A 25,555-nucleotide genomic window follows, 5' to 3' on the forward strand; every position below is an offset into this window, starting at 1 on the left:
GGGGAAGTCCTATCCTCTCGCACTCTGGTACGTGCCACAGACGTAAGCATATTTCTAGATGAGTAAGCCGCTCGGTTGAAACCACTGCATGCCACCCCATATCCAGTAGTTTTGTCTCAACTTTATATTGTATGAAACTCTGTTGTCCGAGGTTTTCCCGATATCTGTTAAAGGGAGCACCCCTGAGTGATCAAACAGAAATGTGCCACGTAGCAATGGTTCAATTTGTCGTCATGTTGTTACATTGAGGCACCATGATTGCAGATACCACTTGATACCGAGTCCACACCACATCACTTGTGTCTCCATGTCTGAAACCGAATGACTTCAAGGAATATTCCGCTTTATATCCAGCCGTAGTTTGATCAATCCAACGTTATAGAGAGTTAAAGATACTAAAGATTTGTATAAAAAGCTGATTTTTGTGTAAGTGGATAAACTGCAAAATGATTAAAATGCCAATGGATATTTCTTTCACGTTGGCCATCATCGTTGCAGGTAAGTTTACATCCTTTGTTCATTTTATAATTCTCAGACAGATGAAGAAACCAAAATGTTATAGTTGATGACGGATAGAATGTCATAAAATGCTGTTCGATACCATCCAATCAAATACAAACGATTTTACAGAAAACGTTTAAATGTCAGGGTTATAAAACGGGTATATAAAGGGCACAAAACGTTTTCATAACATTCAAACATTTATAAGCACTAAAAAGCTATAAAACTTTGGAACATTATGTTATTTCTATATGAAACTTTAAAGTGTTGACAAAATATTTTACAAAAATATGTACCAAGACACATTTGACAACATTTTAACAATATAGTTCTGCCGTTTGTTTTTCATATAAAACGTTATAAAAAGCCTTTTTGTGTTTTGGTATTTTTGAAATGAACAATTACGCAAAAACCAATGAAAGCAGCAATATTAACAAAGTCGAAGCCTGATTCAATCACATGTATCTAATTTCTCTACTTAAGTAGAGAAATGACATATTCGTTTAAAATGTCTTATTTTTGTCTTTATTACCCGTTTTTGGCTTAACCACTAGCAGGTTATGTTAGCACATCTATGACAATAACAAAATCTGAATTTTGTTGATTTTTATGATTCTCAAATCACTCTCTCTATCGTATTGGGGTTAACAAATGCGATTCTTACAATTTAGGTATTGTTTTAATATTTTAGTGTTTTGTATATATTACTCACGTCAAATTGGAAACGTACAAATCTGTATATGATTCATTTATCAGAAAAGCTGTACATAACGATTTAGTTTCAAGAAAGCCAGTTTAGTTGCGTAACGGTCTACATAGCTATGTATCCACGCGATTTCCCGCAACTCATTGACATTTAAAAGTTTAAACTTAGCACGAAATTATACTTTTGTTACAAAAAACACATGCCTCTAACAAACATCACCATGATTAATTTAGGCTTAATAGGAATCTTACGGCGAAAAGAGACACATAAGTAATACAATTATTGAAATTGTACTTTTAAATTTATGCGATATGTAAGTGAACTCCAAACTTGACCAGACTTTGAAATGGTTATAACTGACCAAATTGCTTTCCCTACCCCTACAAAGGCTCCTTCTTGAACATTGACCGTTAATATCGAGCATTATTGCAATGATAACCGGTATTTAGAATGACAACTTTGGTGGTAGGAAACAGCCACGCCTCAGTTTATGGGTTTGTTATGCAAATATTGAGAAATGCAACTCATTGTAAAACAAGTGTCATTGTGTCAAAGTTCCATTGAAATCCATCTAAGCATGTAGGAAATCGAGATAGCAACAACAGAAGCCGAGGGTTAACGTTTTTTTTTTGCTAAAAGTTCTCATTTTTATAATCCAGTTTCCGAACTTTGGCGTGGACAAAAATGCAAACGTGAAATATTTTATTAACGCTTACAGCAACCGTGAAATATTTTATTAACACTTACAACACACAACGAATCAATGCATAGATGTGCGGTTTAGTCTATAGTTTGGATTTTGTGTAATAGGCTTAGCTCTGTGAACTTGGCATAAATCTAATGTATTATTTAAGATTTTTTGCTTACTTATTATTTGTGTGCACAAAATGCTAATTTTAATTACGGATAAATATATTTCCGTATATATATTTTTTAAATATTATTTCTTATTATGCAGGACCCCTCCCCTATCGGTACTGAAGCACTATGCTAAGAATGACCTGCTACCACACACAAAAGAAAACAAACGACACTGAACGATGTAGACTGACATAATTTATAATAAATTGATTTTCTATTGTCATGTCAAAAGGAGACACTTTTGGGCAAGTTATCAATTTTGAGGTTTTTACATATCTTAAATATAGAGATATTTTTCTCCACAACGCCGTTTTCCCCAATTATTCACCAAAGCGAAGATATTGAGTTCATAAGTTATGGTATTATAAAATTGGAAATTGAGATATCGGCATTTGAAAATATTATTGACAATGTTGAGAGTAGGAATTACCTTGAAAAATGTCTCAAAAAATACAAGATGCCAGTTACATTCCGGTTTGAAACTATCAGACAATATTTTTAACATTAATACCATCTTCGCAACAAACCCAAATTGTGAAAAAATCACCCCCGGGCAGATTTTTGGCTATTTCTCCATTTACGATCCTGCCCAAAAGTGTCTCCTTTTGACATGACACGTCATTTATTTTCATGTATTTGGCTATAAACAATTTGTTATAAATAACAATTGAAAAAGTCGACTGCTCAGACTGCTAATTGAATGAATGCCGATTTTCTATTAAATCAAACACTCAAATAATGATAATATTTATATTACAACTTATATCAAGTCACATTTTTTCTGTTAACAATAAATCCATTAGGGAACAAAAACAAACTGTTTTACAAGTTTGCCCGACCCATATTTTGCGTTTTAGGAACAATTTGTTATTTAAAAAAGAATTATGCTAAAACTCATGTAAATCGACAAGAGAAGACGAGGGCTAACAATTTTATTTGCAACAATTTAACATTTTCTGCACAGACACCCCAGTACACCCATACCCCTACGTATGTTCGCCTCCAAAAGTGGACACAGTTTAGGACTATGCAACCGCGGACGTCTGAAACGCATTCAATCGACAAACCGAAGACGTTTTTTGCCATTTTGTGTGTGTATGTGTATGAGATGCAATTTTACCTAGCAACCGCGGACAGTATATTTATTGCACAATAGAGGGCGTATCTCGCAAATGCATTATATTTCATTTGTTTCTAAAGTGATTAGGATCGCTTTGCGCTCACAATCTAACAGGGAAGTGTACTTTTCAATGGACGAATATAATTACACGACTGTTGGCAATGACAACCGGAATAACAAAGGAGATTATTGAATAAATAAATAAATGTAGAGATTTATATAGCGCTTTATGCCGTAAACAGCCTCAAAGCGCTTTACATTTATTCCGCCGTCATTAGATTATGCCGGAACCACGTTTGCAGCCTACAAATGGCACAGAGTTCATCAGTACAACGACTGTGACTACCCCTAACAGCTTCCCATTGCACCTGGGTGGGGTGAGGCAAGCGAGGTAAAGCGCCTTGCCCAAGGGCACAACACGGTGGTGGGACGGGGATTCGAACCCACGCACGTCGAGCAAGCTCTCAGGTTATGAGTCCAAGGCCGTAACCACTGAGCCACCGTGTCCTCCGTAAATACATTTATTACTATAGCAACAGGGTATCTAATCTTGCATATCTTACAATGCATTTATTGCTTTATTACAATTCATATTTTATTCATGGCAGAATAATTATGACTTCCTGTTTCATGGTGGATGGAAATGCTTTCCGCATGCTTTAGCAGATTAATTGAGTAGGACTAAGTGCTCTGATCAATATGCCTTTGTTCGAAGCTATTAAAACATATCTATTTTTAATTTCTTTGCATTTGATTGTTTGTGCCAATAATCAATTTACATCAAATTGCTTCGATTTTGATCTTTCATTCAATTTGGTGAGATGTGTCATTTTATATGGAATGTTACAATGAAAGTCCATGTTGTGTTCCATTACTGCATAAAAGACAATGTACAATATTAAACAATTTAAAAAAAAATTAATTTATCAAAAGTTGAAAAGTCTGTTTGAAATTGATGTTACATATTCTGAAGGAACATTATTCTGAGAGCATTTGGTGAAACTATGATTGAAAACAATTTAAATTAAAAACGTTACACCAGGTTTAAGGGCTAGGTCATAGCAAATTGTTAAAATTTAATTTAATGTATTTCTTATAATTTGCCATACAATTTGTATTATATCGCAAATTTAATAAAATCAAATTATTTAAGGGATGGGGTATGAAGGTTTGGACAGTATTTATTGTGACATTAGAACACATCAGACATATCGAATTGCATTCTGAATACGTAGAATGTCCTTCTGATATCAAATAATTTTGATTTTTTTGAAATTCGCAATGTAATACATATTTTATGGCAAATGATTAAAAATTGATATTTTTGATATTTAACAGTACTCGAAGTAAACTTTATAAATCTGATGATTTATACTTAAAGTGTATGTAGGTGGGATGAAAAAGGCGACGATCAATTGAAAATTTTGACCTTTCGTATTGAAGGTCTTTTGGGGAAAAAAATCCATATCTTCAATATGAAAGGTCAAAATTTTCAATTGATCATCGGCTTTTCCACCCAGCTACATACACTTATATCATTAGATATATAAAATTTACTTCGAGGACTGTTATATATCAAAAATGTGACAAATATAAAATTTTAATAATTTGTCATAAAATTTGTATAATATCGTGAATTTCAAAAAATGAAAATTATTTGATATCAGAAAGACATTCTTCGTATTCAGAATGCAATTCGATATGTCTGATGTGCTCTCATGTCTCACAAAAAAAACTGTCGAAACGCTCAAAACGCTAATTCCAGATCCCTTAGCATAACGGAACTAATTCCTTTCTCTTCTGCGGCCTGTCATTAGCTGCATCTCTTTTTAGCTGTTTTCTTTGATTTTAAGTTACTTGCAGCACTTTTAAAAAGCTACGTAAATTTGACTTCATTTCATGTGAAAGTTCCAACATGCCTGCAATTAGTGCGTACTGCGTCAGTTTCACAAACATCCGAGAAATGTGACGCTGCAGCCAGCAGTAGGCTTACGTGTGGACGAACTTGATGTTGATCCTCTGACTTAAAACTGGCGTCACATTTTTAAAAATAAATTCTGTGCCAGTCATTTTTCTCCAAACATTCTAAGAAAGATGTTCCTTCAGAATATGTAATAGTATTTGACACAGACTTTTCGACATTGTAAAATCAACCCTTGACAATTGGTAAAGTTGTTTTTAAACCACCCTGTAATATTGCTTAGTTACCCCTTAACAATGCTGAAGGTCCTGAAAGAAACCAAAATAATGCATTATTTTTGTTCGTCTAATATTCACATTTCAGTCGGGGCACTAATGAGGTTAAGTGTTTTGCGGGACGTTTGGGACGTTTTTGCGGCGCTTTTTGTGCCAGACGTGGCGTTTTCCATTCTCCGCAGCAATTCGCTATTGTTCATTGTGTCCGCTCAAATGATCAGTTTTGATTTTGGACGTCTACAGCAGCAGAAGTCCGCGTGGTAAAATTAAGCTGCTGTAGCAGGCGCTACGGAGAATTAGCCACTAAGTCTGTCACAATGGTAAAACACCCGCAACACATCCAACCAAAACAAAGCCAGATAAAACAACTACGGAACAAGACAAGACGGAGCTCAAAGAAATTTATAAACCATAGTTTAAGTTTTGTTTTAAATGCTCAAAAGGAAATAAGAAAAAATTTAACGAAAGATTAGCGTTTGCTTAAATTGATCACGGAATGGTTAACTTATTTAGATTGCTTACGTTAATTTTCTAGTGTATTCTAAAGATATGGACCACTAGTACGAATAGAATGATCCGAAAATGTTTGCTTATTTTTGGTTAGATTGTAGTTGTTACAGTGTCTTGTCGAATAGTTGTGGATATCAGACCGTTTCTTAAAGTAATATTTAAATGAGGAAGGTAGCTCATCCACGGAGTGATGAAAACCACCCATAGTGGGTAGGAGAACATGAAAACTAATATGAGATACTGTATTAGGATCACATATTAAGTATCATGTGAGAGTATACTCTTGTACTCCAGAAGACAGGATCACATATTAAAGTGTGCGACACTATGGAATATAAAAAGCATGATATCGGTATGTTAAAAATTGAAATGAGGTATGGGGCTGGCTGGGGGTGGCTACGGGGCGTTATCTCAAGGACAATATTGTTCAAGGTTGCGCCGCAGGCTTACAAAGAAACAATAGCAATCAAGCTTAAACTTTAAATTAGCACCCGATAGAGGGCAGGGCCTGAAGAATGAGGGAAATTATGGGTAAATATTTAACGGAATAAACTGCATAATCATATTATTTAGATTTATTCCGTTAAAAATCTTATTTTAACTTATCAAATTACTAGTTTTTATATTCTATGGTGTCAAATTTTTATTCACAACGTTGTAAATACGCATTAAATATGATTAATAACAACAGAGGGCGCTTTTTCTTTAATATGTGATCCTGTCTTCTGGAGTACAAGAGTATACTCTCACATGATACTTAATATGTGATCCTAATACAGTATCTCATATTAGTTTTCATGTTCTCCTACCCACTATGGGTGTGAAAACATGAAAACACCCAATTCAAAAGTATACCATTTTATTTAGAAAAAATTGGTACAGTATGACTTCTGTGGTGACTATTAGAAATTGTCATTATTGCCCACTTTTGAAGCTTGACAAGTTTGTCCAAACAGTAAAGAGTGAATAATATACGGTTAGGAATAAAGTGTTTATTCATCACACCAATATTTCTAGCAATTGTTTCGGACACACAATCAATGTGATTATTTCATGCAATCGTCAATTAACACACCTAGGAATTAGGGATGTTTAACTCTCTCCAAATAGGTATTGTCGAGAATTACATTCATATCAGATCGATCAATATTTAATACCATATGTAGTGTTCCACGAATCGTATAGTTCATTTTGCTAGCATTAACTGATAATTTGTTAGCTTTGAACCAATTGTTAATTTCTTTTAGTTCTTCGTTTATAAGATTGATTCGATTTTTTAATGTTGGGATGCGAGTACAGAATAGCTGTGACATCAGCAAAGAGGATAAAATCTAGTGACATTTGAAGTGTATCTCGATATAATAATGATATGATTATGCCAACAGATTATAACTGACATTATTTCAAATGAAAGAAGCCATCACGAACATCTAAACCGCGTTCTTAGTTCACACACGTGTATTATGCGAACGCATTATCGCGCGATTATTGGGGATCAACAAGTGTGCCGACGTTGCGTGATCTTATATCACTATCCACTATCGTGGCATAATACTAGACTGCTGCCCTCAGTCGTCAACCGTCTGGATTGACGACTGAGAAAACTACGTGGAAAAAAAGTGACGGATTTTGCAACAGGATTCCTGTGGCATAGAGTATGCGCAGTTGTGTCCAAATTGACCTTTTGACCGAGTTTGTTGTTTTTAGAAGTTCAGAGCGCGATCTTGTCACAGCGGCGCGGTACAGCGACGCGGTACACGGGCGCCGCTAGTCAGTCGCGCTACGGCGCACAACCAAAGTCGCATTGAATATTTTTCAGAAGTCCGTCATGATATGGACTGGAAGATAATCAGTCGTCACTACGAAGCATACACAGTACATGCGAAGTGTAGACGGCTGATTGGAATTAGTCTAGCATAATACTAGGTGAAAACCAATCAAATTGCGTGTATTCTTGACAAGACACACCAACTGAATAAGAAACAGAGAATAAAAGATAGGATTTTTATTCTGTACGTCTATGCGGCGGCCACTACTCAAAATATTTGCCAGTCCATCCATTATGACAAGATTTGAAAAGCGTAAAAAATGGATTTAATGGATTTCAAACATCGAGCTCTACAATATATGAGTGGACCACCGTATGTTTTCCTGGGTGTTTTATTCGATTTGTAGTTCATGGCTGTAGTTTTCTGCTCAAGTGATTAGCTTTGTGTGGAAACCACCACATCAAATCAATTATTGTCACCGCGGAAAACACAGCCGTAAGATGTCGAACTTGGCCTTAAGTCCATAGTTTTAAGTTTGACGTTGCGACACTTTTTCGTCATTGCTTTCGCTACGGCAAAATTGCCTGTTTTCTGTAGTGACAAATCAGTTGAGGGGAATCTCAGCTCAGAACCGAACACTGCTGCCGAAAACATACAACGCTATGTCTTTCGCAACAGGAAACGCACGAGAAAGTGTGAGGGATGGTGAGAAGAGAAGGTGACGTTTAGAGTGGTGCCAAATTTGACGAATATGGTCGAATATAAAATTGTATAAAATTGAATCTTGAAAACCAGAAAAACTCACTTTGGTTAGATGGAATCACCGACGTTGCGGCCAGTAATATGTCGTTGCCAAGGACATGCAGCCAAAGGGTCGCATTAGCGGTGTAGTTTACGATGTTAAGTGCTCTGACGATCAGGAGTGTCAAGAACTTTTCATGGGCGAAACCGACCAACCCCTGCAGAGTCGCATGTCCCAACATAGACGCGCCAGTTCAAGTGGCAACGATTCGGCGGTCTACAAACATCTTGAGAGCAGCGGTCACAGTTTTGATATTGACGACGTTGTCATCTTGGATTGTGAACCTCGTTGGTTTGAACGGGGGGTCAAAGAAGCAGTGTGGGTACGAGGCGAACAATCGTCTCTTAACAGGAGCGGGGCGTTAGAGTGAATCTGTCACACGGTTGGGATCGGGTCATCAAGCAACTTCCTCATCGATTGACCTAGGGTGACCCTAGATCATCCACCCAGCTGAAGGCCAAAGGTTTTGGCCGCAACGTCGGTGATTCCATCTAACCAAAGTGAGTTTTTCTGGTTGACAAGATTCAATGTTATACAATTTGAACATTTCCCAGATGACTGAAAGTATACACTCAAATATAGTCAACAATTTTCAACAAATGCAAAATGCTCAAAATATTTACAAAATCTGACAGCTAGCATCCCACAGGAGGATAGATGGTGCAAGGGATGTTCCATGGGATGGGGCGGCAGCTGTCCACCCTTGTTCTTCTCTCCCTTGGCTCGGCAACTCCATGAATCACAACAGTTTTAAATATGTTAGAAATGAACACACAATAAATAAACTGAATATGAATATGAATGAATATCCCAGACAAAACGCGATTAGGATTTAAGTTTCCTTTCATACACTTCCTTTTTTAAAACATACAATGTTTACTTCGATTTGCATTATATTTTCCTTACAAATTTAAGTGCTTTACAATAAATATTGCCGATAAAACTGCTAAACATAATTTCGCAATATTGTGTGATGTATTTAATATGGTATGCAGTTTTTGGTTCAAATTAACCATAGGCGTAGATCGGGGAGGGGGATACCCCCAAATATTTTGCCAGGGGATGGCCCATACAATCACCCCATTGGGTTTCTGACCAAATGAACCTCATATGTGACAATTTTAGTCCCAAAGAGCAAATTTTCGCGCACTTAGCGCGCATTTATTCCACTTTTTTTTTTAATCGCATTTCATTAGTTTCGCATTTGTACCACAAACTTATTATGTTGCCAAAAGGTGCTGGATTTACTATACTTCCCCCACACACCCCACCCCCAATGTCAAAAAGAAATCTACGCCACTGGAATTAACATTTGCTTCATTTACAGCTCATCTGGGTGTAGTGCAGAGCCACCTTTGCGTTCTGGAAAAAAGACCGGATCCTTCAAGAGGCGGTGCCTTAAGATGGTCTCTACCATTTGCAGAAATATGTCTCTGTCAAGGCGTGGTTGCACCGATACGTGGCAAAACATGTCGAAGAAAGGATGTCCATTACGAAGAAGGCGAATTGTGGTTTGTCGATGACCCACGTCCACTCACCATGCGTCATAACTGGGAAAAAGATATACTTGATGATCTCTTGGATCGCACTACATATTGTAGTAAGAAGCTTCGTATACTCAAAAATGTAAAAAATAAAATCTTAATAAAGCGGCAAAATATAGATGATAAGACTATAATCTATATCGTTATGAATTCGGCATTTTAGTAAATTCATTTTACGCATGCATTACATTTGAATTAGAGAATAATGGATCAATGCTGTACATAATAGAGGGCAGCATATCAATTTTTTAACGGAGATCAGATGATAACAGCATAATAAGTAATCAAAAGAGGGCGACATACAGGGTTAGCTAACGGTGCATCGCAGTGTGGTCAACGACGATAATCGTTAAAAAAATCGATATGCTGCCCTCTATAGGTAAAGCATTGATCCCTTGTTCTCTAATTAAAGAATAATGCATGCGTAAAATGAATCATCATCATCAAAAATCATCATCATCATCATCATCATCATCATCATCATCATCATCATCATCATCATCATCATCTTCACCCCCACCATAGTCCACATCATAAGTATTGCATTTATTTTTTTATTATGCATCAATATAGATATAGTGCAATGATTAATAGAAAAGAACGCCTTTTGTTTGATGAACAGTTTAAATAAGTATAATTAATCCACATTTGCATCCGGGTGAGTGAGAAAAAAAAACAATAAGTGAATAGATTTAGACATTTTTCGACGCAAATTCGAACGGACAGATTTCCTATTCATTTGTGTGTGGAGAATGCCGTCCAAAAACACCTTGCGAATAGGAGTTTCAGGCAAGATCGTGTCGTCTTACGATATAATGCGGTCTGTTTTGGACGGGCAATAGCAGTTCATGTAACGTCGTTTAATTATCATTATTGCTGTCCAGGTGTTTTTCTTATGGATACTTCCCAGTGGACACCAAAATGTTTTTTAAAACATGATAACGTATGTGTTTTTTCTTTTAGTTACAACATTTTGATAACCTATCAATGTCGAGTTATATAAAAGTCATGAAAACAACATTTTAAACAAAAATTCGATATGCTATAGTAAAAGATTAATTGGCAAACATTTTGGTAGTAATCGAACTAAGCACATTAAAATCTATTTTCATTTTGCTTTAAAAGGTAAACAGGGTAGTATTTATATGATAATGGGGTCTATATCTTGTTGGCGACTTTCAAAGCTTTAATGGGCCATCCAACACCAAATTTTGTTTCGGTTATTTAGACATAGCATACCGCACAACCCAAATATCGCTAATCTGGACTGAATACTGGCGCAATAGATACAGCCAGTCGTATTTGCATATCAATACCAAGGAAGGTGCTTTCGATCAGAGAAGATGATAATCTATTCTCATTGTCTGGTTCAATTCACCCAAGGATATTGAATGGGTGCTTCCTATCTCTTTAGATATATGTGATGCGATCAAGCAAAATCAGTCGGAACTCGGCAAGAATAAAGTTTCGGTTTCTTACAGGATAGTAAAAAGCATTTACAAAGCTGGACTTTGCAGAAAACCCCATTGTTTTCCTCAAAACAAGAGGAAACAAAAGGAAATATTTCCTTTCTTTGGCTATATCTCAAAATCAATATTTCCGAGTTCAGACTGATTTTGCTTGATCGCATCACATATTTGTCTCAGCATAGCGCCACCATGAACTTCTTGCAGTTGTGTTTGGATGTAATTTGTTCCATATAGCATATTGCGTCACTTGACTTTCAATGGTTCATTTCGAAAATGTTTCTTATTTCATACAGGATGTACTTTGGGTACTGATAACTGTGATATAAACGCTGCTTGCACCAACATCCCCGTTGGTTCCTTCACATGTGCATGTAATGCCGGTTACAAGGGCGATGGAGTAACATGCACAGGTTAGTCTATTATGTACCATCTCAAAACACTATTTATTTCAAATCATTGTCATCACCTGTACGCGAGTCAAAACAACTTTTCGAAATGGCGCAATCCTTTCGATATTTTCAGCTACGATTGCTTTTAAGTTTTCAAAACGAATTTGTTTCAGTACCAATATTTGTGATATGATCAATCAAAAATGATTAATTATGTAAAATGTATGTTGCAAAGCAAAGCCAATTTATTTTAACTGGGTCATGTTTCAAATTTCAAGAAACAGTTTAACTTTTCTTTTGATCAAAACTCAAAATATGTGTTTTGCCTAAACAATTTATGACTTATTTCATACATTTTTGTATAGATATTGATGAGTGTGTTTTAAGTCCTGAGAAGTGTGACGCAAATGCTGTTTGCGCCAATACCGTTGGTTCCTTCACATGTGCATGTAATGTCGGTTACAGTGGAGATGGAGTAACTTGCACAGGTTAGTCTATTTTGTGCCATATCATAACGCTATATATATATTTGTTTCAAATCATTGTCACCTATACGAGAGTCAAAACAATTTTTGGAAATGGCGCATTTCTATCGATATTTTCAGCTACGATTGCTTTAAGTTTTCAAAACCAATATATTTGAGATGTGATCAAACAAAAATGATACATTATGTTGCGAAGCAAAGCCAATTTATTCAAGCATCGAGTTTTAACTGTGTAATGTTTCAAATTGCAAGAAACAGTTTAAATTTTCTTTTGATTATAACTCAAAATATGTGTTTTACCTAATAATTTATGACTTATTTCATACATTTTTTGTACAGAAATTGATGAGTGTGCTGTAAGTCCTGAAAACTGTGACGCAAATGCTGTCTGCACTAATACCGTTGGTTCCTTCACATGTGCATGCAATGATGGTTACATTGGAGATGGAGTGACATGCACAGGTTAGTATGTTTTGTGTCATATCATTATTCAATTTATTTCAAATATTTGTCACCTATACGCTACTCAAACTACTTTTCGGAAATGGTGCATTCCTGTCGGCAAATTCGTTTTAATCAAATCAAAAATGATACATTAGACGATTATACCAGGGTTACTGAACTTTAATCGTATCATACATTAAAAGTGCAGTGACCATTAAAATGTCATTGTCCAAAACCGTCAGTTCTCTTTTACGTTTTGCATATTTTGCAAACAGCCACTTGTGGTGGAATGGAAACGGTTGGGAGTGTTCAGAGATACAAGCAAGGGTACAGGAATACATCGATTGAACGAGGCATTATTAATTGTTCCATTCAACTCGGCAAAACCGTCGTTGAATAGAACAGTCCATATTTCACATCATGAAAATATTCTTACCATTGTACTCTTAAACATTCAATATTTGTATACCATATTACCATTCTTTTCATTTAAAATAATTGTCACTAATAAACGAGCCAAACAACTTTTTTTTGGAAACGGTGCATTTCTATCGAAATGTTTCACTATAATCGCCCTAACTTTTCGAAATAAATTCATTTCAGTACTAATATATGTAATGTTTTCAATCAAACATGATACATTATATTTACAAGGAAAGCCAATTTAAATGTATTCAAGCATCATTGAGTATTACTTGTATCATGTTGCAGAGTACAAGTATCGGGTTTACTTTTCTTTTGATCAAACCTTAAAATCTGTGTTTTGCCTAAAAATTATGACATATTTTTTACATTATTTATACAGATATTAATGAGTGTGCTTTAAGTCCTAATAACTGTGACGCAAATGCTGTTTGCACCAATACCGTTGGTTCCTTCACTTGTGCATGTAATGCCGGCTACAATGGAGATGGATTAACATGCACAGGTTAGTCTATTTTGTGTCATATCACCATTCTATTTATTTCAAATAATTGTCACTTTTATAATAGTCAAACTACTTTTTGGAAATTGTGCATCCCTGTCGTTAATTTTCAACTGTGATTGCTTTAAGTTTTCAAAAAAAAAAATGATTTCAGTACCAATATTTGTGAAGTGATCAGTCAAACTTGATACATTATATTGACAAGGAAAGCCAGTTTAAATGTATTCAAGCGTTATTGAGTATTACTTGTATCATGTTGCAGAGTACAAGTATCAGCTTTACTTTTCGTTTGATCACACCTTCAAATCTGTGTTTTACATAATAATATATGACTTATTTCGTGCATTTGACATGATTGCTTTATGTTTTCAAAAAAAAAATTATTTCAGTACCAATATTTGTGAAGTGATCAGTCAAACTTGATACATTATGTTGACAAGGAAAGACAATTTAAATGTATTCAAGCGTTATTGAGTTTTAATTGTATCATGTTGCAGAGTACAAGTATCAGCTTTACTTTTCGTTTGATCAAATCTGTGTTTCACATAATAACATATGACTTATTTCGTACATTTTTGTACAGATATTGATGAGTGTGCTGTAAGTCCTGAGAACTGTGACGCAAATGCAGTTTGCACTAATACCGTTGGTTCCTTCACATGTGCATGTAATGCCGGTTACAATGGAGATGGAGTAACATGCACAGGTTAGTCCTATTTTGTGTCATATTACCATTCTATTTATTTCAAATAATTGTCACCTTTTTCAACTATGATTGCTTTAAGCTTTCAAAACAAATTCATTTCAGTACCAATATTATTTTGTGAAGTGATCAATCAAACATTTTACATTATGTCTATTTTATGTCATTCAACCATTCTATTTATTTTAAATAATTGTCACCTTTATACGAGTCAAACTACTTTTTGAAAATTGTGCATCCCTGTCGTTAATTTTCAACCATGATTGCTTTAAATTTTCAAACCAAATTTCAATGTATTCAAGCGTTATTGAGTTTTAATTGTATCATGTTGCAGAGTACAAGTATCAGCTTTACTTTTCGTTTGATCACACCTTCAAATCTGTGTTTTACATAATAATATATGACTTATTTCGTACATTTCTTGTACAGATATTGATGAGTGTGCTGTAAGACCTGATAACTGTGACGCAAATGCAGTTTGCATTAATACCGTTGGTTCCTTCACTTGTGCATGTAATGATGGTTACAATGGAGATGGAGTAACATGCACAGGTTAGTCTATTTTGTGTCATTCAACCATTCTATTTATTTCAAATAATTGTCACTTGTAAACGAGTCAAACTACTTTTTGGAAATTGTGCATCACTCTCGTTAATTTTCAGCTATGATTGCTTTAAGTTTTCAAACCAAATTCATTTCAGTACCAATTTGTGAAGTGATCAGTCAAACATGATATATTATATTGTTAAGGCAAGCCATTTTTAAATGTATTAAAGCGTTATCGAGTTTTAATTGTATCATGTTGCAGAGTACAAGTAAATATCAAATAATTGTCACTTTTATACGAGTCGAACTACTTTTTGGAAATTGTGCATCCCTGTCGTTAATTTTCAACTGTGATTGCTTTAAGTTTTCAAAAAAAACCATTGATTTCAGTACAAATATTTGTGAAGTGATCAGTCAAACTTGATACATTATGTTGACAAGGAAAGACAATTTAAATGTATTCAAGCGTTATTGAGTATTACTTGTATCATGTTGCAGAGTACAAGTATCAGGTTTACTTTTCGTTTGATAACACCTTCAAATCTGTGTTTTACCTAATAATACTTGACTTATTTCGTACATTTTTGAACAGATATTGATGAGTGTGCTTTAAGTACTGATAACTGTGACGCAAATGCTGTTTGCACTAATACCATTGGTTCCTTCACATGTGCATGTAATGATGGTTACAGTTACAATGGAGATGGAGTAACATGCACAGGTTAGTCTATTTTGTGTCATTCAACCATTCTATTTATTTCAAATAATTGTCACCTTTATACGAGTCAAACTACTTTTTGGAAATTTTGCATTCCTGACGTTAGTTTTCAACGATGATTGCTCTACGTTTTCGAAACAAATTCATTTCAGTACCAATATTTGTGAAGTGATCAGTCAAACATAATAAATTAAGTCGGCAAGCAAAGCTTCAAACGTTATTGAGTTTTAATTGTATCACGTTGCAGAGTACACATTAAAATCTGCGTTTTACCTATTAATTTATAACATTTCATACATTTTATACAGATGTTGATGAATGTGCTTTAAGTACTGATAACTGTGACGCAAATGCTGCTTGTACTAATACTGATGGTTCCTTCACATGTGCATGTAATGTCGGTTACAGTGGAGATGGAGTAACATGCACAGGTTAGTCTATTTTGTGTCATATTACTATTCTATTCATTTCAAATAATTGTCACTTAAACGAGTCTAACAACTTTTTTGGAAATAGGGCATTTTTATCGAAATATTTAACTATGGTTGTCCTAAATTTTCAAAATAAATTTATTTCAGTACCAATATTTGTGAAGTGTTCAATCAAACTTAATACATTATGTTGACAAGGAAAGCTAATTTAGATGTATTCAAGCGTTATTGAGTTTTGCAGAGTACAAGTATCAGGTTTACTTTTCTTTTGATTACACCTTGAAAGCTGTGTTTTACCTATTAATTAATGACTTATTTCATATATTTTTGTACAGATATTGATGAGTGTGTTATAAGTTCTGATAACTGTGACGCAAATGCTGGTTGCACCAATACCGTTGGTTCCTTCATATGTGAATGTAATGCCGGTTACAGTGGAGATGGAGTAACTTGCACAGGTTGGTTATATATGTTCATTTTATATATTTACTTCGAATAATTGTCACCTATACGCGAGTCAAACTACTTTTTTGGAACATGCCTATCATGCCTATCGAAAATTCTACTGTGACTGCTCTAAGTTTTCAAAACAAATGATGTGATCATTCGAAAATGATACATTATGTTATCATACAAAGACAGTTTATTCAAGCGTTATTGAGATTTATAATATGTTTCAGAATATATGACATATTTTAACTTTTCTTTTGATCATATCTCAAAATCTGTGCTTCATAAATGTGACGACTTGTTTAATACAATTTTCTACAGATATTAATGAGTGTACTTCGAGTACTGATAACTGTGACGCAAATGCTACTTGCACCAATACCGTTGGTTCCTTCACATGTGCATGTATAACTGCCGGTTACAGTTGGAATGGAACAACATGCACAGGTTAGTCTAAAGTCTGCACAAAAAGCAACTCAGCTGTTATAAATACGCCTATAGATTCAGAACTAATAATTGTTTTCACAATATTTCAACATAACAAGAAGGATGATTTATTTACACGCATTTTAAATGTCGTTCAATATTAACAACACAGTAGTGCTTTTACAAAAAATACCCGAATTTAAAAGTGGCAGTTTACAGCGATCAATGGTTATAATGCCAGCACTGTAAACACGTCAAGCGCTTACTTCAAATCAATGCAAATAACTGCAACTTTTAAATTGGGGGTATTTTTCTTTCAAAACACTGCTGTATTGTCAATATTGAACAAAATTGGCGAAATGGGGTATCAAAATGCGCGTAGATAAATCATCCTTCTTTTTATGTTGAAATATTGTGAAAACAATTATTAGTTCTGAATATATAAGCGTATTTATAACAGCTGAGTTACTTTTTGTGCAGACTTCAGTTAGAGTTAAACTACTTTTTTTGGAAATGGATTTCCAAAAAGATTCTACTATGATTGCTCTAAGTTTTCAAAACATGATATTTGTGTCAAAACATGATATTTGTGAAATCGCAATGGTGCATTTTTATCGAAATTTTCTATTATAATTGCTTTATAGTTTACTTTCAAAGCAAATTCGTTCGAGTAGCAATAGTTGTAATGTGACCAATGATTAGACAATTTATACAATATTTTATTGAACTTTAATCGTGTCATATTTTAAGTAACGGTAACCATTGTAATGTTATTGTCCTAAACAGTTCTCTTTTACGCTTTGCTTTGCATACCGTCATTTGTGGTGGAATGGAAACTGTTGGGAGGGATCCAATCAAGTTTGAAGTATAGGAAGGATGTGGAGAAATGTAAAATGCCGTTGGTTAATATAGGCTGTGATGCTTGGCAGGTTTAACGCGGCTGTGTACTCAAGACGTTGTTTCTTTCGCAAAATTGAGGGTTTTTTTTATATTTGTTACTTTGTCATGTTTTTTATAAATACAAGGAAAGAAAATCCAGATTTATAAACTCCAACTGCGCTATTTTATGGATTTTATTTCACTATTTCATTCGTGTTTGCAATTTTAAAAGAGAGAAAATCTTTGTTGTATCAGCGAGGTGCACGCGCGCAACAACGCATCGCGCTGCGTATCGCGCAATTTGTTAACGCACAGATACGCTACGCATACGCGACGCTTATCTGCATGCGTGGCGCATCCTTTGGAAACATTAATTTCACGTGGTCAAATGGCTCCGTTTTAGCTGATAAAATGTGGGTTTTTTTAAAGTTCTTTCCCTCTATTTGAATATCAAGTTATGAATGGATTTCGCTCAAACTTCTCAACGGGCTGTGGATTTACCCGATGTTCACGTAATATAAGGTAGAAAAACGAAAACTGCCGCATTCTCCTGTGATATTCGATGAAAGGGCAAAATGTGACCACTTTAAACTTCAATGGCCATTATTTCAATGTTCATTTTCTCGGTAAAATGACGATTTAGGTACACGATAACTCAATAAATACAGCATCTATAGGTAAGCAAATATGATCATCGTAAAAAGCATGATCGACTCAAGAAACGGTTTTCTCATTTTTTATATTTTGGTCTATTTCCGATTTTAGGCATCATTTTGTGCAAATAGGCGTTTGTGAATTTTAAAAAGTTCAATTTGATGCCTTATATGGTCAATATCTCAAAAACTAAGGCCAATATCAAAAAATAAAAAAAAAGTTTTGGAATGGAGCCTCAAGATTGAGCTAAAAACAAAATAAAATATTTTGGAAAGAGTGTTTTTTGTTATGATGTACCTAACAAATATTGCCAAAAATCACTTTTTTGTGATTTTCTTCAGAATTGTTGTTATTACCCCAAATCTGTATTTATATTAAGATTTATTGATGTCTTGCCTTTATAAAAATGTATACTTTTATATGTCTTGCGCGAATAATTACAAAGTTATTGCACTTTTACTACATGCATGTCTGAGAGTACACAGCCACCTTAACAAGTTTGAAATAGAAAAGAAAGGGGATATACTCATAATGTAACATGTATGTCTATAGTGAACGTGAATAAGACGATTCAAAATTTATCAGAGTGCCCCTGATCAGAGTTTATCAGAGTGCCCCTGATAAATTTATCAGAGTGCCCCTGATAAAAAAAAATGAAAGAGAAAAGTGTCCCTAAGACAAAAATGAAAGAAAATCAGGAAGGCAAAGGAAAAGAAAAGGGACAAGGAGCCCGTTTTCCACCAAAATTCATCCCGATCATGGGCCAAAATAGTATAAAATGCAAATATTATACTCATAATTTGACAATTGTTTGTAGTTGAGGTGATTTTTAAATTAAAAAAAAAGACATTGACATCTGAACAAGACGTTTCAAAAGTTACTTCTATTGTCAATATTTTCTATCGAATGTTTTAAGGCTGTTTTGTACCAACCCGACCTTCAGGGATGAAGGTTGGATAGATCATTTCCAATTTGGTCCATGCATCTGATATGACAAACCATCTTTCATGAAGGTGCTAAATCTTGGATCAAGTGTTTCTAGATTAAAATTGTCCAAATTTGCCAGTTTGGACGGGTTGGACTTGACTAAATAATTGTCTTTCACTCCAGGCCCGTTAGAATATTCATCCAAGTTTATTCTTTTACAAAATGTTTCTATTTCAATATTCTGGTTTGCATCGATTATCTGGGAATGGAAAATGGTGACAATGTTGAGAATATGCAAGCATCATCAGATATCTCTAGCCTTTGTCTCAATATAGGATTAATTCTTGTAATTTGGTAGTATCCGTGGCAACCTTGTAGTTTGTCGCAGACACACGTTTTAGGTTTTGTTTTTGTGTGCCTATTTTAGTTGCCCTGGGTGCCAAATTCCTTGCCATCTGTTCGGATAGAACTGAGTGTAGTCATGACCAAGTGCATGAGATCTGTCATTCCGCAAGAATTATTGAAAACTAATAGTGTAATATCAAAACTGAATATTTCCTTGTCAAATTTAAATTCATTCAAAATGTGTAATAATTTGAATATAATGGAAATGTTAACATGATAGTGAAATATTGTTGGAATTGAGTCAATTTTAGGAATATAGAGGACGCGCTAGGGCCCTTTGCACCCTAAGTGTATGTACTTAACCAAACTAACCTTGCTCAAAACACATGATGCTACCCGAGTTCCCCCAAATAAAATACACATTTTACCGTATAATACTTCACTCAAAGTTACAAAAATGTTCAAAAGTGTTCAAAGGCAAATCACTTGTTATAAGGATTAAGAAACATATAGTTTAACCTATATAGCTGCGATGTGCTATTCTTGAGCTTTACAAGCAAAAAATAATAGGAAACCATAGACCAATAGCTTATAAAATGTCTTTTATTGTTAGGTTACCAGACCTATGTATCAGGTGTTATAACGCAGGGTAGTGGTAATCAGTTTATTCCAAACTGGGTGACATCATTCTCAGTGTCAACATTCGAGACTACTGGTGCCAACGAGATGTTTGTTGAAGATCAAAATGGAAACGCGATTGTAAGTAAACATTGTCTATGTGCTTATGTACATGCAGAACATCCAATCGTTGTGAAGTAAAGACTGCACAAAAAGTAACACAGGTGTTATAAATACGCCTGTAGCGTAAGAACTAATAATTGTGTTAACAATATTTCAACATAGCAAGAAGGGTGGTTTATTAACGCGCATTTTGATACAAAATTTGCCCAATTTTGTTCAATATTAACAACACAGCAGGTTTTTTTTTTAAAGAAACATACCCGAACAGCGAGAATAACCATTGATCGCTGTAAACGGCAACTTTTAAATTCGAGTAAATCCTCATTCTCTCTATGTAGAAATATTGTGGAAACAATAATAGTTCTGACGCTATAGGCGTATTTATAACAGCTGCGTTACTTTTTGTGCAGACTTTATTTTTGTTACTGACTCATAATATTCTCTCTCCTACAGATATTTCCTGGCAACGTTGATGGGTACAGCGAGGTAACCACAACATTTTCTGAACCAGTATATGCCCGTATTGTACGCATCAACTGTCTGTCCAAAAATAGCCACCATTACACATTGAGATTCGAAATATTAGGTTGCAAAAAAGGCTAGATATGTGACTCAACGCGACAGAATGAGGCGGATTTCTACAAATGTAAATAAAAATGCGGTAGATGACAACATATTCGTGGTGGGTGTGAGATCATGTATCTGTTTTGGCTAGAACACAAATCTGGACATGTCCTCTTTCATTTCCTGTTTTTGTTTTTCAAAAAATGGCGGATACCTTAGTGAAATTTGTGAAGTGTATCAATTCCAAACATATTACAGTTTAACAATCAAATGCATTATTTGAACGCTTTCTGTTGACAAATTTACTCTTTTACATGTTTCCAATTATCTGAAAAAGTATCATTCTGTTGTACACATTTGTCAAGGTTGGTAGGTATACGAGCGTATTATCTGTAAAAATATGGTGTATGACTGAAGTGATAATAATAATGATACTGATAATGCTAATAATGATACTACTACTTCTACTACTACTACTACTACTACTACTACTACTACTACTACTACTACTACTACTACTACTACTACTACTACTACTACTACTACTACTACTACTACTACTACTACTACTACCACTATACTACCACTACTACTACTACTACTACTACTACTACTACTACTACTACTACTACTATGTGTACACTGTCAGGAAATTTGATAAAATATACCGGCAGACTGGATGACAGTAGACATCGTTAATGCAAAATAACAGCTATCGTTAAAATAAGATTAGGTGTAGACGGTAATATTTCTGGTAGACCACGTAAGGCAGAATAATAGCTACCGTTAAAAATCTCCAGGGTAAAAAGATGAAGGAATTTTCTCACCATTACGGGTTGGTTTAATTTGAATACTTTTGTACATAGAAATTGGTGTTTCGCACAAGCTTTAATAAGACCATTATTTATTTTAGACCTAGATAACCACTTTACTGTTACTTTAATTTCGCGCGTGTTCCAAAGAATCAATTCATGCAGTCACGTTCATATGCGATATATACTTAAATAGCATCACATTTTAGCAATTGTTCAAACTATAGCCTGTGGAGAATAAATTCAGCAGGGAAAACAAAGTTTCTTTAAATTTTCTAATGTGATCACTTTGTTCTGAGGTGTGTTTTTGTTTCTAATGACTATGTAACTAGGCTTTTGAGCAATATAAGAAAAGGGATTGTTCATTTGCATTTGAAGCATTTTGGAAGTTGTATGCCTAATAGTCTGTAAGTAAAATTGGGCGCTCAAAAGTATAATTCCTACGCCTCTTGGAAGTTACTGCGCAACGTAATTCGACCCACAAAATCAGACTTGAATCGAGTAATCCAGACTAACATTCTACGTTTCCTTTTACTTGAATAGGTCAAACTTTGTAACAAATATGTTGTGAAAATAAAGACTTGAGCTGCAGCTGTGCCTTAGTTCACATTGTTCTGATCATTTAATGTTTTCGAAATATTGTTGTAAAAATGGAGCAAGGTATTAAAATAAAATTAGGTATGCACATTAGCCATATGTTTAGCAAAGTTTTGGCACAGGAAGTTTGTCCATGGTGATTATTGATAACATTGATTTTGCACTTTTGCAGCTCGGATCAATAATGATACCAAATTTGACCAAAATTTTGTATTATATTTTCTGACCTCTAGCATCACAAAACCTGCTAATATTTTGCCAAATAATGTAGACCTACGACTAGTACAAAAAAAAAAGAAAAAAGAAAACTCGAAACCACCCACACCATGGTTTGGTAATGGTAAATCGATACTCGAGAACACGCGTTATCACAGACAGAGATGAAAAGACGAAATCGCGTCTGACGTCAGGGCAAAGGCGCGCCGTGATTGGTTGTCGATGGTTCGGCATTTTCTGTCAGCTGTCAGAATTTCAGACGCGAACTAGTCTTTTTATCTCTGTCTTGAATTATAAATCACTGTTTTGTTAGAACACACCAACATTAAAAAAATGAAACGCTCAAATAGATTTTTTCAGTAACGTTTGTCCACAACCCCACGTGCTAATTATCGTTACTATTATTACTATTTTACTTGAAAAGGGTAAAGTTTAATTTATTAATGCTAATCCAATGTTTTCATCCGAAATCTGAATAGAACGTTATCAGTCTATGACAAATACAAGATAGATAGCTATAGATGTTTAGAAGTCGTACACGTATTGCAGTATACTAAGTCTTGTAAATATGTACATAATGATATGGATTTCATTAACAAGTTCACAAGAATTAATGTGCAGAGTAGAAAAGTCACCTACAACGGATTTCTTTGTCACATATAACACTCATATTTGCATGGAATTTGTTTCTGAAAACCATAAATGAAAAAGAATATAAAATAAAACAAAATAAGGTAAAAACGTCTACGTAATGTTTGTTTTCTTTTTTAGTGTTACAGAAAGTTTGTATGAGTATTTTTTTCTTTTTTAAATATTAGAGAAGCAGAATATTTCCCTCGAAATACTAATTAGAAGCTTCCTGATTTGCACATTATTTGCAGTCCTGACTCCTATACCTGTTTTGGTTGCAGCAACCCCATATAGTATAGTGCCTTAGGGTCAAATAAGGCGAAAATCGTTACACGAGTGACAAAAGTGCCAAATTTGGTACACAGGTTTGTATGACCCTAAAGTTTAAGAAAATAAGCGGCTCCAAAAATATGGACCTCATTTTGGCCATTTTTGGGCGAAAAACCCCAATTTTTGGTCAAAAATACATCTTTTTTGATATTAATGTATTTGACAAGGACTTTTTTCTGCAAACTTACACAGGAACCAGTTTTTCTATGGCCAAATTGTATCAGGAAAAAGAATCTGTCAAAAGATATTTCACCAGATGAAGTCTTAGGTCGGGTTTTGGCGAAAATTCAAAATGGCCGCCAAAATAGGTGTTTTTTCAAGATTTTGCCACTTTCTGTATAGTTTTAGGCCAAATGCACCAAGTAATATATCTTTATATATGTTTTTGAGGCCACTGATTCAAAATCTGCCATTAATATAATGGCCCTATGAATATCTAGATGGCTAAAATTCAAAATGGCCGCCAAAATAGGTGTTTTTTCAAGATTATGCCACTTTCTGTATAGTTTTAGGCCAAATGCACCAAGTAATATGTCTTTATATATGTTTTTGAGGCCGCTGATTCCAGGTGTTTTCATGTCGCAGACCATGAATCTCTACTCGATAATAATCAAATTTGATTAATTATTGTGGCAATATCTGATAATATATTTATAATGGTACAAGAGCCACCATTATGACAAATGTACTGCACCAAGGTTTTTTTAGTACGCACAACTGTATGTCAATTGTGTAATTTCAGGTTAACCATAGCAGCTCAAAAACAAACATGAAGCCACAATATCGCTAAAGTCTTGCTGGGTCAGCAGGTAGATCAGCCCTACAATGAGGAATGCAAGTTCAAGTCTATCGCTAATTTAAGAAATGGATGCTTGAATTTGATCGGTAGAGTGATATTTCAGTGTCAAAGAGACAGTAGCCATGCAATATTCGCAAATAATGTCAGCCAAATTGTGACAAGTGAACTAACAGATGACTGATTCAAGAAGAAAGTGTTGCTAAGAGCCTGCAGATGCAGGATGCCTTGAATCCAATAAACAAGTTGGTATACCCTGACTTCAATATTTTGTCAGAGTTGAGCACTTTGAATGCCTACACTAAACATTTAATTCTTTCATTTCGGATGTAATTTTGTCCATTTTTTTTTAAACTTCAAAGAAATTCACTTTGGTTTGGCAAATATTATTTTGAATTTCCAAATCATACACATACACACAAACATCTCCAGTACATTCTACTTGTAATGTTTAAACGCCCAAAACGTATTGCGCATTATACGAATACTATTCAAAATACGATACGTTTGCGAACACAGTACGCGTATATGACAAACAAGTGTGCTTATGCACAAACATGCGTAGTACATAATATGCCTCTCGTTTTAAAAGGTCAGCAGACCTTGCTCGTCCTTCAAAATATTTGAGGGGAGTATGCCGATTTAATTTGGTTACGTAAGGTATCCTTACAAAGCAAACACTATGGACCACAAGAGCCTCGTCCAATGGCACAGTCCAATAACCTCAATTACATAATCACAGTGCAAAAGTTGACCTCAAGTTGCAGAGTATGAGTTTTAGTACCCAAATCTTCAAAGGTCATTCAATGAATGTACAAATGTATTGGGGTATAAATACTCCCCCTGATAGATGAGAATGTTGTGGATCTTAGTGAAATGAACTGGGAATTGTTTCATTGTAAAAGTTCTAATGTTGTCCTCGAGAGAGACAGTTATACATGCTTCGCTATGCATCTGTGTGTTAAAACAGGCTACCATTGCAAAATATTATGAAGCGAGAAAAACGTGCGTCCGGTTGTACATAACACGCGAGCAAGACAGGCAAAACTATAATGTAACATTAATATTT

General features: G+C 34.7%; 2 protein-coding genes across 2 annotated transcripts in view; both read left to right on the forward strand.

Annotated features, from left to right (window-relative positions):
* Positions 1 to 25,555, forward strand: part of LOC140139326 (uncharacterized) — a 244,697-nt gene that overhangs the window by 53,920 nt on the left and 165,222 nt on the right. The window lies entirely within an intron of this gene.
* On the forward strand, positions 318 to 16,461 carry LOC140139652 (uncharacterized). The gene is made up of 9 exons (XM_072161355.1): positions 318 to 498; positions 9,793 to 10,065; positions 11,772 to 11,888; positions 12,233 to 12,355; positions 12,692 to 12,814; positions 13,602 to 13,724; positions 14,305 to 14,321; positions 14,854 to 14,870; positions 16,455 to 16,461. Exons 1-9 carry the CDS (start codon positions 447 to 449, stop codon positions 16,459 to 16,461), a joined length of 852 nt encoding a protein of 283 aa, XP_072017456.1. The 5' UTR covers positions 318 to 446.

This window comes from Amphiura filiformis, chromosome 18, assembly GCF_039555335.1.
Source record: "Amphiura filiformis chromosome 18, Afil_fr2py, whole genome shotgun sequence".
Taxonomy (NCBI): domain Eukaryota; kingdom Metazoa; phylum Echinodermata; class Ophiuroidea; order Amphilepidida; family Amphiuridae; genus Amphiura; species Amphiura filiformis.